Source organism: Diabrotica virgifera, chromosome 2 (genome assembly GCF_917563875.1).
Source record: "Diabrotica virgifera virgifera chromosome 2, PGI_DIABVI_V3a".
Taxonomy (NCBI): domain Eukaryota; kingdom Metazoa; phylum Arthropoda; class Insecta; order Coleoptera; family Chrysomelidae; genus Diabrotica; species Diabrotica virgifera.
Window position 1 is genome coordinate 97,312,764 of NC_065444.1, and position 18,385 is coordinate 97,331,148.

At 33.1% G+C, this 18,385-nt stretch overlaps 1 protein-coding gene across 6 annotated transcripts in view; it reads left to right on the forward strand.

Moving 5' to 3' along the window:
• LOC114332504 (insulin-like growth factor 2 mRNA-binding protein 2) overlaps positions 1-18,385 on the forward strand; it is a 509,159-nt gene that overhangs the window by 426,342 nt on the left and 64,432 nt on the right. For all 6 annotated transcript variants that reach the window (XM_050642734.1, XM_050642736.1, XM_050642735.1 and 3 more), the window contains one exon: positions 17,183-17,353. In XM_050642734.1, coding sequence (XP_050498691.1) covers positions 17,183-17,353 — 171 coding nt within the window. The remainder of the gene's footprint in view (positions 1-17,182; positions 17,354-18,385) is intronic.

Sequence of the window (18,385 nt, forward strand, 5' to 3'; positions counted from 1 at the left end):
TTCTGAAATAAGCGATTCAATTGCATTCTTTTTTGTATTTTGTTTTGTTTTGTTTTTTTTTGGTTCTTTTTTTTGTTTTTTTTTTGTCACTACGATAAGATGTCAACCCGGTTTAACAGCTCGGAGGATATCCTCATAGTGATTTTTTTCTTTAAATTTTTTTTTGTATTTTTTAGATATTAGAGATTATTTTAGATAGTAGATTTTTTTAATTTTTTTTTGTTTAATTTTTTTATTATTTTTTAAAAATTTTTTAAACATATTTTACAAATATAACTAATTACAAAAATATTTTACTATCTATTTATTCATTTACTTTGATTTCTCAACCATATTTTTATTTAGTTTTGATTAAAATAAAACATAGTATGTTTATTATTTAACAAGTATATTATACTTATAATATACATAATTAATATATCTTAGAGGTATTGACTCAAGGAATCCATAGAAATGTATCTATACTAATTTATGAAGGCGGAAAGGGTAAGGGTACCCACGTCAAGATAAGAAAAATGCCAACATACCCAGAATTCAATTTTTTAAATTTCTTTTATGTTCTGTCTGATTAAAAATAAGACTTAACGCAATTTTAAACCTCCACCTCCAAATACGTAATTTTTTGTTTTTTACGCGAAATGCAAACAATTTAAAAATTTCAAAAAATTCACACGTATCATAACCTCAAAATGAGTTTTGTAAAAATAGCCTAAAACTTTTTTTGGTGATGGCTACTTCAGGTCATTTTTTTTAATTTGTGTATTTTATCAAAAATTATATTTCTATTTTTTCAGATTTTTCCGTAAGGTGCGCTATCTTCAAAAATTGGAAAACTGTTTTTTGGGGATTTTCCCCATTTTATAGACTTCAAAAGAGACCAGATCAATGTTTTTTAAAATTAAAAAATGGGAGGAATACATTCTTTGGGAGGCCAGGGATTTTTTGAAGGGTCTTTTTGAGTGTTTCTCCCATTTTTGATTGTCCTAAAGGACTCAGTTAATTCAAATTATATATAAAACTTACCTTGATATAATCTATTTTGAAATCTATTAAATGGGGAAAGTCCCCAAAACCCCTTAAAAAACCAGATTTATTAGACCTGCAGCCATCTCCAAATTTCCAACAAAATAAAATTGAAAAAAAATATAAAATTAAATTAATTGCATCTCACCTAAAACAAAAAAATAAAAACGAAAAAATACGTTTTACGTAGAGAGGGGGAATTGGGTAGAGGGTTAAAACTGGGCTGAGTCTTAATTTTTAATCAAATAGAATGTACGAAAATGAAAAGAATTGAATTCTGGAATGAGCGCATTTTGCCTATCTTAACGGGGGGCCCTTTTCATTGTGAAATAGGTGAAATTTTAAACACTAAAATCTTTCTTAAACAGTTAGAACTTTATTAAACACATATTTTACCTTACACATATATACCAGCATTTGCAATATTGAAATAATGTTAGTAAACGACATCAAATAAAAAAACATTTTTACGTAAATTCACATGTCTACTATTGCCATACCCGTTCATTGGAATACATACTCATATCGAGAATATGCCTCTACTCTGCCTACTAGAGATATGAAATCGAATTACAAAAAATATTATGTTTACCGCTTAAGTTAGAACCAAATATTTGAATAACAGTGATTTTTGTTGTTCTTATTACTAGTTCCTTCTTACACCTGTCACATTTTCAGATGTTTTTTTCCTTTTTGGCTTAGCCAATTGACCAGACTGCCAGACTATTTTATAATTTGTATGCACATATTTAGAGTTCGTGGATGCCTTCTTGTTCCAGGTCGTTCCTATGTCGTCGTTTTCAAAAATTTTATTTGCGTCCATTTTATTTTAGTCTTTTCTGAAGTACTTTATATTATTGGTTGCAACAATTCTTTAAATGCTTATGTTTTGCTATTTTCCGATTATTTGCGAATTCTTTGTTTTCGTTTTGATCATTTTACCAAGCTGTTATCACTCACCGTGCTCGATAAGTCAGAATCTTACATTATAGTAGGGGAGGAAAGCATAGATATAATAACACAATAGATTAGGCCAGGCCCGAAAAATGGCGTAAAGCGGAGCAGTTCGAGTCGGTGGTCTATCTATCTCTCTCTACAGGCGCTTAGCTTTCTCTCTCTAGCATATGATGGCTGCCGCCTCTGTGTCACTGTCGTTCCATTACTCCCACCTCTTGGTAGATACGCTCACACTCGCACGACAGACAAAGATAGCTAGACCACTGTACTTGATATTGGCGTTACACCCCGATGCATTGAGTGGCATATCCCTAGCCTGATCTAATGTTGACATATCTCTGGAGGAAAGTATGCTAAATTTGCAGTTACTCGAGCATTATGGGGACCTATTGGGTTGTGAAGAGTAGGTCCTAAAACCAAAAAAAGTTGTTTTCCATTTTAGAGGGGACTTTCCATTTTTTAATTTAATTTCCCATTTTGAACAATCGTTTTTTCCGATTATAGCGCGATCTATCCATAATGCGAAAAAAAGTTTCGAATAATAGTTACTTATTTTTACGTATCTGCAATAAACAGTGGGGGCTCCTATTTAATATTTTAAAGTAACCCCCACCCCACCTCCGTGGGGGGTGGTGTTTGGTATCATTCGATAGGTTTTTGAAAAATATTGAATACGTGTATTTTGCAGTTTTTCGATCTGATGTTTATTTCGCGAAATATCGCGGGTTTCGTATTTTAAATTTATTCCCCACCCCTCTCCGTGGGGGGTTGTGTTTGGTATCATTCGATAGATTTTTGAAAAATATTGAACAGGTATTTTTTAGATTTTTCGATCTGAAGTTCATTTCACGAAATATTCACTTTTTTTGTTAAACTTTGTGACTCGCCCATTTCCTTGCCCCCCCTCAAACCGTCAGATTTTTTAAATATACACTGTTCTGCATGTACTTAACTTACCTTATCTTAATCTGATGATTTCGAGCTTTTCTAAGGATAGATTTTTTTTTCGAACCCCCTTAACGATCTCCCCTGTGTTAAGATCCAATATATGGTAGGGGTACATTTACAGTGTACAAGGTTTCTCCCCATGTCATAATCTGACGCGCTCGAGTAACTGCAAAAATCCCCGCTTGGGCTCCCTTACCATTAGTATATAAAATATAATACAGTAGGTAATACTTGAGATTTATGTGTATGAGATGTGCGTATTACTAATAGTTCTATAGGTTATGTGAGATTTTTGACCTTCCTTATTATGAAATGTGAACCATCCATCGTTCATTGCATTGTATCAGGTGAGATGTCAGGATTAAATTGCTCTGTTTTTAGCAGCACTAACATTTTTATTTCTTAGACTTCGCTTACGCTTTTTCCTATGTTCTAGCTAGAGTTATTTTCTGAAAGTATCATATCACTACATGAATCGGAGAAAACATTGATAACAGGTTGCCAAACAAAAAGTGGGCGCAAATAGTTTTAATTAAATTAGTAGTATGTAATTCATTTTTGAAAAAAAAAACAAATTGTTCATGCTTCAAAACCTAATTTATTTTTTTAAGATAAAGCTGTCTATGAAAAATGGCCGCAAATTCGGGTTGCCAGCTGTTAAAAATGCGAGGTATCAGTGATAAACTTAAAGAAAGCTAGCTAAACCAGTAGCGTTGCGCGCTAGCTTTCTTTCACTGTATCTCATGACACCTCCCGTTTTTAACAGCTAGTAATCCTAATTTGCGGCCATTTTTTACAGGCAACTTTATATCATCGTGTTAGAAACTAAATTAGCTTTCATCATTCAATCTTCGCTTGTCCACTGTTGGACATAGATCTCCCTCATATAGTCCTGTCGCCAGGGGGGGGGGGGTACAACGGCATCCTTAATTCAGATAGACTTACCCAAGTTTTGTTTATGTATTTTGACCCGTAGAACACGAATTTTTTGGGTAACAGTTGATCCCGATGTCGATAAGATTGTTATAAACAAAGAACTTGAGGAATTACATAACAGCGATTTTTCGCAAAACAAAACATTTTTTTGTATGTTTTGTGTCATATCATATGTCTCAGGAAAAAATGGTCTTACAAGTTTTTTCGTAGGATGCATAGTTTTCGAGATAAACGCGGTTGAACTTTCAAAAAAATCGAAAAAGTGCAATTTTTGAACCCGAATAACTTTTGATTAAAAAATAAAATAGTAATTCTGCTTACTGCATTTGAAAGTTCAAACAAAGTCATAAACACATAGTGTTTCCCGTGCACAATGCATGCATTTTAATGTACGTAATCTACGTAGAAATTGTCTGTATGCGCGCCTACTCGTTCGATTTCAAATGAGAAATGCATTGAAAACATCGTTCAATCACTATGTGTTTATAGCTTTGTTTAACAATAAAAAAATTAATTTTTAGCAATGAAAGTAATCAAAACCGATATAATTTGACTTGAACTTTCAAATGCGGTAAGCAGAATTGGTATTTTATTTTTCAATCAACAGTTATTCAGGTTCAAAAATTGCAATTTTTCGATTTTTTTTAAGTTTAACCGCATTTATGTCGAAAACTATGCATCCTACGAAAAAACTTGTAAAAACATTTTTTACTTAGAATGACCCAAAAAATACAAAAAAATGTTTTGTTTTGCGAAAAATCGTTGTTATGTGATTCCTTAAGTTCTTTGTTTATAACAGTGGATCCCAACCTTTAATGTCTGGCGACACACGTTCTGATGTTTTCTCATATTCGCGACCCTTCCCTGACCCATGATATACGCTATTCTGTACTCTGTACGCCACTCAGCTACTAAGAGCCACGCCGCCACCCACCTGAAATCTGTCCACGACCCACTAGTGGGTCGCGACCCACCGGTTGGGAAACGCTGGTTTATAACAATCTTATCGACATCCGAATCGACTGTTACCCAAAAAATTCGTGTTCTACGGGTCAAAATACATAAAAAAAACTTGGGTAAGTCCATCTGAATTAAGGAGGCCGTTGTACCCCCACTGGCGACAGGACTAATAATTGTCCATCTATTTCGATCTTGTGCCTCTTGTATCCAATTCCTATGACAACGTTTAGATTTGACAGTTTAACGTGTTGGTGGACGACCTCCTCTGCTTGGGTAGGCATAATCTCGTGGTCTCCATTCCAGTATCCGCTTTGTCCATCTGTTATCAGTCATTCGAGCCACGTAACCTGCCCAGTTCCATTTCAGTGTTGGTATTTGCTCCATCGCCCTTTGAGACGCACGGATCTTTTGCACTGTTTTCCTTGTCATGGTCAACGTTTCCGCTCCATAAGTCAACACTGGCAAAACACATTGATTGAAGGTTTTTGTTTTAAGGCATATTGGTATGTCGGACGATTTGAAAATATGGTTCAGCTTGCCGAAGGCTGCCCAAGTCGGTCTTATACGACGGAGAAACTCAACGGTTTGGTTGTCTTTTCCTATGCGAATCTCATGAGCTACGTATTTATAGGCCATTACCTTGGCCTTTGTAGCCCATAATATACCAAATTTGCTTTAGTTTATTATAACAAACATACATCTTCGTCATGATCGATTTTTTTTCCAAAAATAAATTACATACTATTAATTTAATTGAAACTATTTGTGGCCACTTTTTGACTGGCAACCTGTTATCACTGTATTCTCCTGTTATTAAATTTATATATAAACAAACGATTTTAATTAACTACATTATGAACGAAGTGATTCTGCAGTGGGACCTTAGACTATGTAGAAATAATTGAATATGCCTCGAATATTGAATCTGTATAGCTGTTTTAATATAACTAGCCAGAAGATTCTTCCCCTTACGATATACCTAATCAATTTACTTGCGAGAGCACAAGTTTTCTGCTATAAAGGCAATTAAGCTTTCAATAGGGCTAATAATTTTACAAGGTGCTTACGAAACAATAACAAAGCACAAAATGTTTCGTAACAACAACTAACATTGGAGCTTTTGAGAGGTACGCAACGAGCAGTAAGCAGTAAGCAATAACAGCAGCCACTCTCGTCTTTACTTTCTTCCGACCGTTTATTGTTTTCCTATCAGATCTCGTTTGATATTTTAACAAAGGGCTCTTTAATTGATACACAAAACTTTTATAACGGTGCCGGTGCCGGTGGTTACTGTTCATTGTTTCTACATCAACTACGTTCTCTTTGATGTCTCGGTCCGACCTTTGTTGTTACTAACAAATACTACACAGTGAAAAATTCATCTAAACACACAGAATTACAGAGGTTTATCACTTTAACTTATAAGGCTAATTTGTATAAATCCACAAGGAAAACGGTTTTCCTGTAGCTGGCTGTATACCATATATCACAAAAAATTAATTAAAATCCTTTATAAAAGGTGTATAATAATTTATTAAAATTCCCTTAAAGGGCTACATCACATATGCAGAACGTTTTTGATCTTAATACAGATCATCATCAGTGCTGAGCAGGATGTTCACATGCTAAGCCACTAAAATTGACCCATATATTTACCCATACTGCGCGTCAGAAAAAACGGGCTACCCACAAAATGAGTCATTTTTGATGTCTCGAGTTTCCAAAACCTGCTGTACGATTTAAGTGATTTTTTTAATATATTATAGCCTTATTCTTTAAGAATATCGCTGTAATAATATTGTTGAAAAACACCATTGTACACCAGATATACCAATCAAACTGTTTTTTTTTTCTCAAAGTTCACCACACCCTGTTGAATATTCTAGCATTTATAAAATTCAGGTTTTCGTAACTGTCTGTTTTGCGATTCATTCGCTTATGTTGGATAATAAAAAAAGTTAGGTACTTTAACAGCTAGCCATGATCTTCATCAATAAAGGGTGTTTCTAAATAAGTGCGACAAACTTTAAGGGGCAATTCTGCATGAAAAAATAATGACCGTTTGCTTTATAAACATATGTCCACAAATGCTTCGTTTTCGAGATACGGGATGTTGAATTTTTTCTTACAAACTGACGATTTATTTATTGCTCTAAAACCGGTTGAGATATGCAAATGAAATTTGGTAGGTTTTTTAGAGGTAGTTATTTCGCATTTTTTGATATACAATTAAGAATTTTATTCACCATTGGCGCACATAAGGATCATATTACCCGTACGCATGCCAATTGTCAATATAAAATTCTTAATTGTTTGTCAAAAAATGCGTAATAACTACCTCTTAAAACCTACCAAATTTCATAGTCATTATTATTTAAGTTATTATTTTTTCATTTAGAATTACCCCTTAAAGTTTTTCGCACTTATTTAAGAAACACCCTGATTGATAAAGAACATGGATGGTTGTTAAAGTACCTAACTTTTTTATTATCCAACATAAGTGAATGAATAAAAAAACCAGAATGTTAAGAAAACCTCAGGCTATAGCAGGCGTGGATCCAAGGGTTAGGGGGTCAATGGAGTCAATTGCCCCCTCCTTGAGACCTCGCCTGGTGTCTACTGATACTTTTTTTAAGAAAGAGATTACGGTTGAAAAAAAATAGTGAGTTTCGTGTTCTGTTTATAACTGAATAACTGAAACATACCTAAATATGGCAGAATTCCTTGGAATCGAAAATTATTAAAAGTCTTTGGAACATAACAAATGAAAAATTCCCACAATAAATCTGTTTATTACCATCTATTCAATTCAATGCCAGAGTCCAGATAAAAATAATAATTGCCGCTGCTATGTTATGGTAATTTGTTTTCTAGAAAGGTTTGTATTGTCAACTGCAATAAAGTAAGACGGTGGTCTCCAATAGTCGCTGTAGGCTGCGTACAGCATCACGTCGTAGGAAAATTATTCATTTTCGTTATTTTTAATAAACTTTGAAGGACAAAAACTATCTTATTTTCTAAAATGGTAATTCTAAAACAAAGAGCCCGAATAAGAGCCATTTTAGAAGGATGTCCAAAGTGTCACATAAACGAGACCTAAAATTGGCATTAAGGACCTACGTTTCTCGCCCTTACTGTATGGTGTTGAGTCTTGGACTGTGAATAAAGTCGATCTAAATGGCCTTGAGGCTCTCTAGATGTGGTGCTTAAAAAGAATTTTAAGAGTTTCTTGGGATGAGAAGATTCAAAACTCCACAATACTAGAACGTCTCAGCAAGACTACTGCGATTATAAAAAAATAAAAAGCATCAAGAAGACAAAGCTGGAGTATTTCGGACATGTAATGAGAGATCCCAAATATAGGTTGCTACAAAAATAGCAGGCAAAGGCAGTCCAAGACGAAGAAGAACTTCATGGTTGATTAGGGTGGCAGTGAATAAAATTAAGATAGCTATGACGGTAACCATCTCTGTAAAAGGATATGGTACTTACATGAAGAAGAAGAAAATAACAGACCATCCCGAAAAAGAATCCTGCGTACGCCAGTGACGAGAAATTTTTTATTTCGTTGCCCTCATCTTCCAAGGTTGCTGGATCCGCCGTTGGGCTATAGAAGAATAAGGCTGTATCATATTAAAAAAATCACTTAAATCGGACAACAGGTTTAGGAAATTAGAGACATCAAAATTGACCCATTTTGTGGGCGGCCCGTTTTCTCTGACGCCCAGTTTACAGACCCATATACATATTTTCAATTTTGGTGGCTTAGCATGTGAACATCCTGTTCAGCACTGATGATGATCTGTATTAAGATCGAAAACGTTCTGCATGTGTGATGTAGCCCTTTAAGGGAATTTTAATAAATTATATGCCTAAAGGATTTTAACTATTTTTTTGGTAATTTTTATGACTTTTAATTATTGTAGTACTTATATTATTTGATACATTATTGTACAATCAAATCAGCAGAATATGGGAAGAATATTACGAAACAATGCTATTCACTAGGGAGGAAACACACTGCGATGAAGAAGTAAGACCAATAGTACAACATAACAACGAAGCTGAAATTCCCACAGAAGAAGTACAAAAAGAAATTGAAAAATCACCGAAACGGAAAAGCAGCAGAAGATGAAATAGCAGTGGAATTAATAAAAAACGAGGTGAATTACATAAAGAAATACACCAGCTAATACAACAAATATGGACACAAAACACACTACCGGACGATTGGAACACCTTGGATACCCATCTATAAAAAAGGAGATCGGGAGGAGTGCGAGAGTTATAGAGCAATAACCTCATTAAACACCTCGTATCAAATTCTAGCAAACATACTAAACATGAGACTTATCATGCGCTGAACGAATATTAGGAGAATACCAGAACGGTTTCAGACCTGGGAGATTGACAATTAATTCCATACATACAGTGGAGCAAATAATTCAAAAATCAACTGTATTCAACATTGTTGTATTCAAGAGAATACAACAGAGAAATGTACGTAATATTCATAGATTTTAAAAGCGCTTTTGATATAAATAATCGGACGAAAATGATGGAAGAGCTAGACCATCTTGGAACATCAGAAAAATTAAGGCATTATAACAGTAAGCCTAAAGAACCCACTGTAAAGGTCAGTTTCAACAAAACAACTTCTAGCTAAAGAGATCAAGGTAAATAAAGGCGTGTAACAAGGTGACTCGTATCTCCTCGTCACTGTTTACTCTGATATTGGAAGCAAGAATAAGGAGGACAAACTTTGCAAACAAAAATATTATTACATATCAACTTCAAGTAATAGCATATGCAGAGATCTAGTCATCATAGCAAAGACGAAGATAACACTTATATAAAAGCAATTGAAAAATTAGATAAGGACGCAAAGATAATAGGGCTAGAGATAAACCAGCACAAAACAAAATACATGACGATAGGGAAGGACGACACAACCCAGAAATATCTATTAACACAGAACCATAAATTTGAAACTGTATCCACCTTGAGCTACTTGGGAATAACAATAGGGAAAACCTGAAAGAGAGGCCAGAGAAGAGAAAGGCAAAAACATATGGAATGAATTTAAATCTGCTGAGAAACAAGACTCTAAGTATAGGAACAAAAGGTGAACCTATATAACACCTTAATAAGACCTGTTGTTACATATGAGACGGAAACAACGACTATTAACAAGAGAGAGGAAGATAGCCTTGTGAAATTTGAAAGAAAAATGATGAAAACGATTTTGGGCCATAATGTAACAAGAGAGGGAGAGAGAAAAATGAAAACAAATGCCGAAATTGAAGAGAAATTAAAGTCACTAGACCTAGACCAATGAGCAATTTACAAGAGCGGGTAACTCAGTACTTGATATTAATTTTGATTTTTGATTTCACTAATAAATATTTTTTTGGGGAATTTTGTCACATTACCTCATCATAATGGATCCATTTAACAACATGAGAAATATATTCACCCATTGTGACATATCTCTGTAAAAATACGGCTGCTAAATTGCTATGTATTTCCAATCTTGCTGTATGGCGCAGAGGCCTGGACAATAACGGAAACATTAATGAGGAAGCTGGAGGCATTCGAAATGTGGGTGTACCGACGTATCCTCAAAATATCCTGGACGACTCGCACCACCAACGTAGAGGCATTGCGCCGAATGGAAAAACAAAAAATGGGAATGGAATGGGAAATCTCTTTCACAATTAAGAAACGGAAACTTAAATACATCGGTAATATTATGAGACATGATAAATATTATATACTCCAACTGATAATACAGGGTAAAATAGAGAGCAAACGGGGACCCAGAAGAAGAAGACTCTCATGGATTCAAAACTTACGACAATGGTTTGGACTAACATCGATCGAGTTATTCAGAAACGCCGCAAACAAAATTAAAATTGCTATGATGATAGTCAACGTCCGCAACGGATAAGGCACATGAAGAAGGATGGATCCATTGTTTTTGTCCAAGAGTTTTTTTATTGGTTCCCTCTTCATAAATAAAACCGAAGTACATTAGATTCTTATCTGGTGTATTACGCATGAATGATACAAATAGAACAACGCAGCAACTCTAATATCCTGTAAATACAATTTTATTCAGCGCCGTGTTGGCTTTATGAGTATTTATCTTTTATTTATTTAACTCTTAGGTAAATAGCAGATAAAGCTAACTTTGAAAGTAAAGCTACAGGGTGAATCTTCACGTTATAGACAAGTCACAACTTTAAGCACTTCTCTGGTATTACTTTAATTAAAAACTTTTTATTATAATTATAATCAGCTAATGACACCAGTAAGCAGACAACGAAGAAAAGCCAGGACTTGATAATAGACGTATTCAATTAGATATACGACACAGGAAATACCACCGGACTGACTAAAATCAACATGCGTAACATTACCAAAAACTCAACTTGCGTAACATTACCAAAAAGCCCAATTAAACCCAAAATTCGAATATTAAGCTTGATTTTCACGTCCTTAAAACTTTTCTCAGAATCATCCATAGACGAAGTTACATGAAGTATGAATTTCAGATGAGTGACCCTAATATCGGATTTCGAAACGGACTGGGAGCATGACCAGCTCTTTTTATGCTAAATGTCTTACCACAACCACGCAGAGACATGGAAATAGAGATAGTATGTTGTTTTATAGATCATTGAAAAACATTTGACTACGTTAACCATCAAAAGATGCGAACAAAAATTGCGAAATATCGAACGAATTATATTTGCAACAATAGAAAAAGAGCATTATATGGTATCCGAAGATATACGAATCCGACAAGGAATGCGACAGAGTTGAATCTTATCGCCGCTATTATTTAATCCGACTTTATCTATATTCAGAGGAGCGTTAGTTAAAATCTAAGGTAGAATCAAGATCAGCAGAACCAACATAGATTGGTACGCTGATGATACGATCCTAATAGCAGAAAGCAACGCACGAGACCCTACAAAATATAATAAATTCGGTAGTTCGTCATAGCAAAATGTTCGGATTAAATCTAAATGTTTCCAAAACTAGAATTCTAGTATTTTCAAAGATACAAATAAACGTTTATTTATATGTCAAGGATCAAATAATAGAACAAGTAACTTACATAAACTATTTGGAACAAGTATCAACAGCCAGTGTAACCCAAAAAAAGGAAATTCTATCAAAAATCGAACAAGCCATGAAAACACTCATGAACATGAAAGAATTTTTTACAAGATCAGACCTTAGTAGGGTATAATCAGAATGACCAGATGGTACATTTTCTCTTGTTTTCTTGGCTCTATTGCTGAAAAAGTTAGACAATGGACTCTGAAAGAGAAAAAAGAACATAATGCTTTGCATGGACACAAAAAGTTATCAACGATGAGGTACTTCGGGGCATGAATAAACATAAAGAATTAGTAAGCATAGTCAAAGGGAGGCAATGACAATATTTGGGTCATGTGTTGAGAGGTCAAAGATATGAATTACTTTAATCATATTTGAAGGTAAAGTACAGTAGTCCAGGGCGCATCTGTTTTGAGATGGACATTGAGAGGTGACTCAAATTTTTTTGCAGAAATTGCTTGAAAATAACTCAAATAATAATATTTGAGTTATCCTCCCACTCAAAATGGTCCGGAACATTGTTTAAATAATCAAAATGTCAAAATATGAAGGAAAAATTCGATTTTTTTTATTGGATTTTTGATTATAACTTTAAAACTATTCCTTTTTGAGAAAAGTTGTACTGGCATAAAAGTTGCCTAATTCAATTTCCTACAATATAGAGTTGGTTAAAAATTTAAAAAATAGTCACCCTTGTTGCAAAATAGCAATAATTGCGAAAAAAATCATACAAAACAAGTATTCAAATTTTACGTTTTTCAACCATTTATGCTACACTTAGGACCTTCATATTTTACTCAAAAAAACTTTATGATATAGTAAAACAACATTGTAAATTTCATTAAGATCGGTTTAATAGATATTGCAAAATAAATTTTGCAATCCAGCTTTCGCAAAAAAATTCATTTTTTTAAAATGTTGCAGGACTGAAAATAAAGCAGATAGCAAGTTGATTTTTTTTTCTTATAGAAGTGTACTGTACCTTTCATTTGCAATTTGCAAAATTAAAATCGATTAATTACCACGGCGTCAGGAAACTTTTTAAATAAACATTAATTTTTGGTGCTACGCGCAGGACAGCGGTGTTCGATTCACACAAGTTGATTTCCACCAAAATTTCTTCCAACCTTTATCTAATATATTATTTTCTTACTCTATATTTTGTTGTATTTTAATATTTTAATTCCACAATAGCCAAACTAATTTTATTATTGTTTGTGAAATATTGTTTAAACAATTGCATTTGTTTAAAAATAATAAACTTTTATTTTCTAAGTTAAAATATATGAACAAAGAAAGTTTTTGCCAAAAAAAGTGTTATTTCAAAGGATAGAGTATGTGTTTTTATTTTGCAATAAACAAATTTATTTATTTATATCGAAATGTAATAAAAATTAAAATGTATATATCAATCATTATCAAAGGTGATTGGAATGCCCAATCAGAGCAAACTATTCGCTGTCCTGCGCGGAGCACCAATAATTAATGTTTATTTATTCCAGACGCCGTGGTAGTTAATCGATTTTAATTTTGAATTGCAAATGAAAGGTACAGTACACTTCTATACGCAAAAAAAATTTCAGCTTGCTATCTACTTTATTTTCAGTCCTGTAAAATTTTGAAAAAATGAATTTTTTTTGCGAAAGCTGGATTGCAAAATTTTTTTTGCAAAATCTATTGAACCGATCTTAATGACATTTACAGTATTGTTTTACTGTATCATAAAGTTTTTCTGGGTGAAATATGAAGATCCCAAGTGTAGCATAAATGGTTGAAAAACGTAAAATGCGAATACTTGTTTTTGTATGTTTTTTTTTTCGCAATTATTGCTATTTTGCAACAAGTGTGACTATTTTTTAAATTTTTAATCAATTCTATATTGTAGGAAATTTAATTACGCAACTTTTATGTCAGTACAACTTTTCTCGAAAATGAATACTTTTAAAGTTATAATCAAAAAACGAAGAAAAAATCGAATCTTTCCTTCATTTTTTGACATTTTGATTATTTAAACAATGTTCCGGACCTTTTTGAGAGGGAGGATAACTCAAATATTAATATTTGAGTTATTTTCAAGCAATTTCTGCAAAACAATTAGAGTCACCTCTCAACGTCCAAATGTACTAATATTTTTACAGATGCGCCCTGGTCTACAGAACAAAGGATCAGTAGTAAGATGCCAGAACTCATTATCGTTATTACATAAATATAATCGCTGAAATTAATTTTTTTACACTGTCTCAAGTTCTTGACTATTCTTTCCGTTGTCATGACATTTTCTTAAAAATCTACACTTGCTTTTCTAACCTTATGGCCGCATTTAGTTTATTAATTCAAAAGTTCCAACAAAATCACCAAGCAAATAAAAAAGTCACCTGGTAAATAGTATCTATCGACACTTTTACAACTGATAACCATTTACGTTATGGCGACAGCAGCTTTGATAGGATCCATATCTTTGTTTATTTTGAAGCTAAGTTCTCTATATAATGTTTAATACATAATGTTTAATACAAAATTCGTATCTATCAACGTTTACCGAAAAAGGTTTGAACAATTTAGTGTCAACTTAATTAAATATGTTAGAAAATACATATTAGCATAATACTTTCAGTTAAGGGGATGGGTACGTATTTTCGGCTGCAATGCTATTCAAATGGGGATTCATTTTTTTCGAATCCTGAGAAAACTAATAAGTATTTTTGAAAAATTTAAACGCAGAATGAAAGATTACGTTATTAGCGAGGGCCGAAAGTCCCTGAGGCCGAAAGTTACAGGGGTGAAAAAAAAGAGAGAAAATTTAGTGTGATTTTCAATTTCAAATATCTCATTCAAAATAAACTTTTTATTTAATCTAAGGGACTTGCGGCCCTCGGTAATAATTTAGTCTTTCATTCTGCGTTTAGATTTTTCAAAAATATTTATTGGTTTTTTCAGGATTCGAAAAAAATGAACACAATGTCCGTGGTAATATTTTCCAAATCTATCTTTGTTATGCAACGCACTCAGTCGAATAGAATATTGTCAGCATATTATTGTCAGTCAGACAGTGACAATCAGTGACAATTTTAAATATTTGACATGGCATCGGGAATATTTTGAGTTGTTGATTAAATAATATTGATATATACTGTATTTGATAAATAACTGATTTAAGACGTGAACTTAATAAAAAGTTATTTATTGTGTATTATTTGTGGAAGATCCAAGCAGGGAATACATCAGGATAATATATTCTGTGATCCAAGTATTTTGTTGTTAAAGATGTTCAAAATTGTAAGCATTCCATAGTAACAATATATTTAGTCCTGTCGCCAGGGGGGGGGTACAACGGCCTCCTTAATTCAGATGGACTTACCCAAGTTTTTTTTATGTATTTTGACCCGTAGAATACGAAATTTTTTGGATAACAGTTTATCCGGATGTCGATAAGATTGTTATAAACAAAGAACTTGAGGAATTACATAACAGCGATTTTTCGCAAAACAAAACATTTTTTTGTATTTTTTGGGTGATTCTCAGCAAAAAATGCTATTACAAGTTTTTTCGTAGGATGCATAGTTTCGAGATAAACGCGGTTGAACTTTCAAAAAATCGAATAAATGCAATTTTTGAACCCGAATAACTTTTGATTAAAAAATAAAATAGCAATTCTGCTTACTGCATTTGAAAGTTCAAGTCAAATTCTATCGGTTTTGATTATTTGCATTGCTAAAAATTAAGTTTTTACTTGTTAAACAAAGCCATAAACACATAGTGTTTCCCGTGCCCAATGAACGTTTTAATGTACGTAATCTACGTAGAAATTGTCTGTATGCGCGCCTACTCGTTGGATTTCAAATGAGAAATGCATTGAAAACATCATTCAATCACTATGTGTCTATAGCTTTGTTTAACAATAAAAAAATTAATTTTTAGCAATGAAAGTATCATTCAATCACTATGTGTCTATAGCTTTGTTTAACAATAAAAAAATTAATTTTTAGCAATGAAAGTAATCAAAACCGATAGAATTTGACTGAATTTTTGAACTTTCAAATGCGGCAAGCAGAATTGAATTTATTTTCAATCAAAAGTTATTCGGGTTCAAAAATTGCAATTTTTCGATTTTTTGAAAGTTCAACCGCGTTTATGTCGAAAACTATTAATCCTACGAAAAAACTTGTAAAAACATTTTTTGCTTAGAATGACCCAAAAAATACAAAAAAATGTTTTGTTTTGCGAAAAATCGCTGTTATGTGATTCTTCAAGTTCTTTGTTTATAACAATCTTATCGACATCCTGATCGACTGTTACCCAAAAAATTCGTCTTCTACGGGTCAAAATACATAAAAAAACTTGGGTAAGTCCATCTGAATTAAGGAGGCCGTTGTACTCCCACTGGCGACAGGACTAATTATTAAAAATCACTTTAACACTTTTCCTCTTTTCTCGATTGAGTATTAGTTTTTGTTGTACATATAAATTATTACAATCACTGAATACATAGTTAGTGAAACAATTATCACATTTATTAACTGAATTAATAATTTGCAATTATACAAATAACAGTTATCCAAGAACATTCAAAAGCCATCTCTTTAAGTTAATGATGACATTTTCAACTAGAATGACATTCTAGTAATGTTTACATATCCATACCAGTGTGAATTTTACTACACGTAATTTGCCGTGTAAAGTCAGAAAAAGTAGAGATAGCCGTAAAATATTTGCGAATTATGTACCAATGGCCTCAAGGATTTTCATTTTGATGTGCCCACAAAAATCTACGATTTCCATGACAACATGGGAACCCTCAAAGGACGTATGACGTGCAGGGGTGCAGGCCAGCTTCATGTAATCTATTCCTCAAAGTTTGGTCACATACAGTAATGTTGTGGGTATTTCCTATACCTTTTCTACCTATTCCTTTTAAGAACTGAATATTCGCATTCGTCTCCGCATTCGCGAATGTCGGTAGCAGATATTCGTATTCGCGAATGTTCAAAAAATGACGTTAGTTGCATTAATAGTGTGCATACGCGTATGATCGATAAGAACAGCATTGGAATAGTAACCAAGCGAAGGAATAGGGGTCAATATAATATTCAACTTGAGATTAAAAGTGATATTGTTATTGGTACACTCTTCAAATTAAAAAAAAAATTCTTTAAAACGTAGAAAGTGTTACTTAGAAGAAAAAACATGATTTAAAGTTCTATGTTCTAATATTTTCTTTTTGTTGCAGCCAAACGTCAAAAATCATAATATCAAATTTGGGTCTACATGTAAGGTTCGAGGACATCGAACACCTCCTCAACGAACATGGACGTGTTGTATCGTGTGACAAGTTGACATCGAAAGATCAGAATACACAGACCGTCGCCGTCACGTACGACACCCCTGAGCAGGCTCAGATGTAAGTTTTATTGCTTATTTTTGTATCATATGTATACGTCATCACGCTCAGATGGATGACGTCACTAGTATGAAATATATGCCAAAAAATTATAATTTATAAATAAAAATCGACCTGTTTTGGGATTTATCTCCGAAATCCCGTTATAGAGAAAATTAATTTATTCCATAATTTTGCCCCTCACTATACCTGTTAGTGAATTGGAAAACGGGCCATAGGAAACTCAATGTAAAATTCTAAACTGTTGAATTCCTGCTTCCCTAAGGGAAATTTGTAGAGGATTGAAATCTGTATTGAAAACAACACTGTTAAAATTGCTCTACGAATTAAACATATTCCAAAATTTTGTAAAAATGTAATTAATTTTTCAGAGGATTACGCCAAAGTTAGGTCACACATAGTGCAATATTGTGGGTAACGGTTGCGTTCGGTCACAATGAAGTTATTAAGATTAACCATATTTGAACTGTCAGTATTTTTATTTTATCATTTATTGTTTAAAAAATAATAAAGTTGATAAGATACCCTCAGTTAGGAGAAAGTATTAATAATGAAGATGTTTTATTCAGTCAATAGTGTGCGCACTGTCAGTTAAATAGTAACGTGTGACCTCACTGTTACACACATACCTACTGTGGCAATTAATGTATTATATTTTTAAAAATTTTGGAATGTGTTTAAATCGTGGAACAATTTAAACTTTTGTTTTTAATACAGATTCCAATCCTCTACAAATATTTTCTCATGACTTTTTATGTAAAGCAGGGAAGCAGGAATTCCACAGTTTAGAATTTTACATTGAGTTTCCTATGGCCCGTTCTACGATTCACCACCCGGTATGTAACATGGCTTATAGACGGAGAGGCAGCGCTGAAAAATCTATTTGAATTTACTAAAGCTACTATTATATTATTATTTATATTTACTATTAGAACAGGGGTTACTGAGAGGGTATCAAAGTTGCTTTCCTACGAAGGTAATTATTTCCATTTACTAAGGCTGAAAATCAGTACACACATTCTAAATTAAATA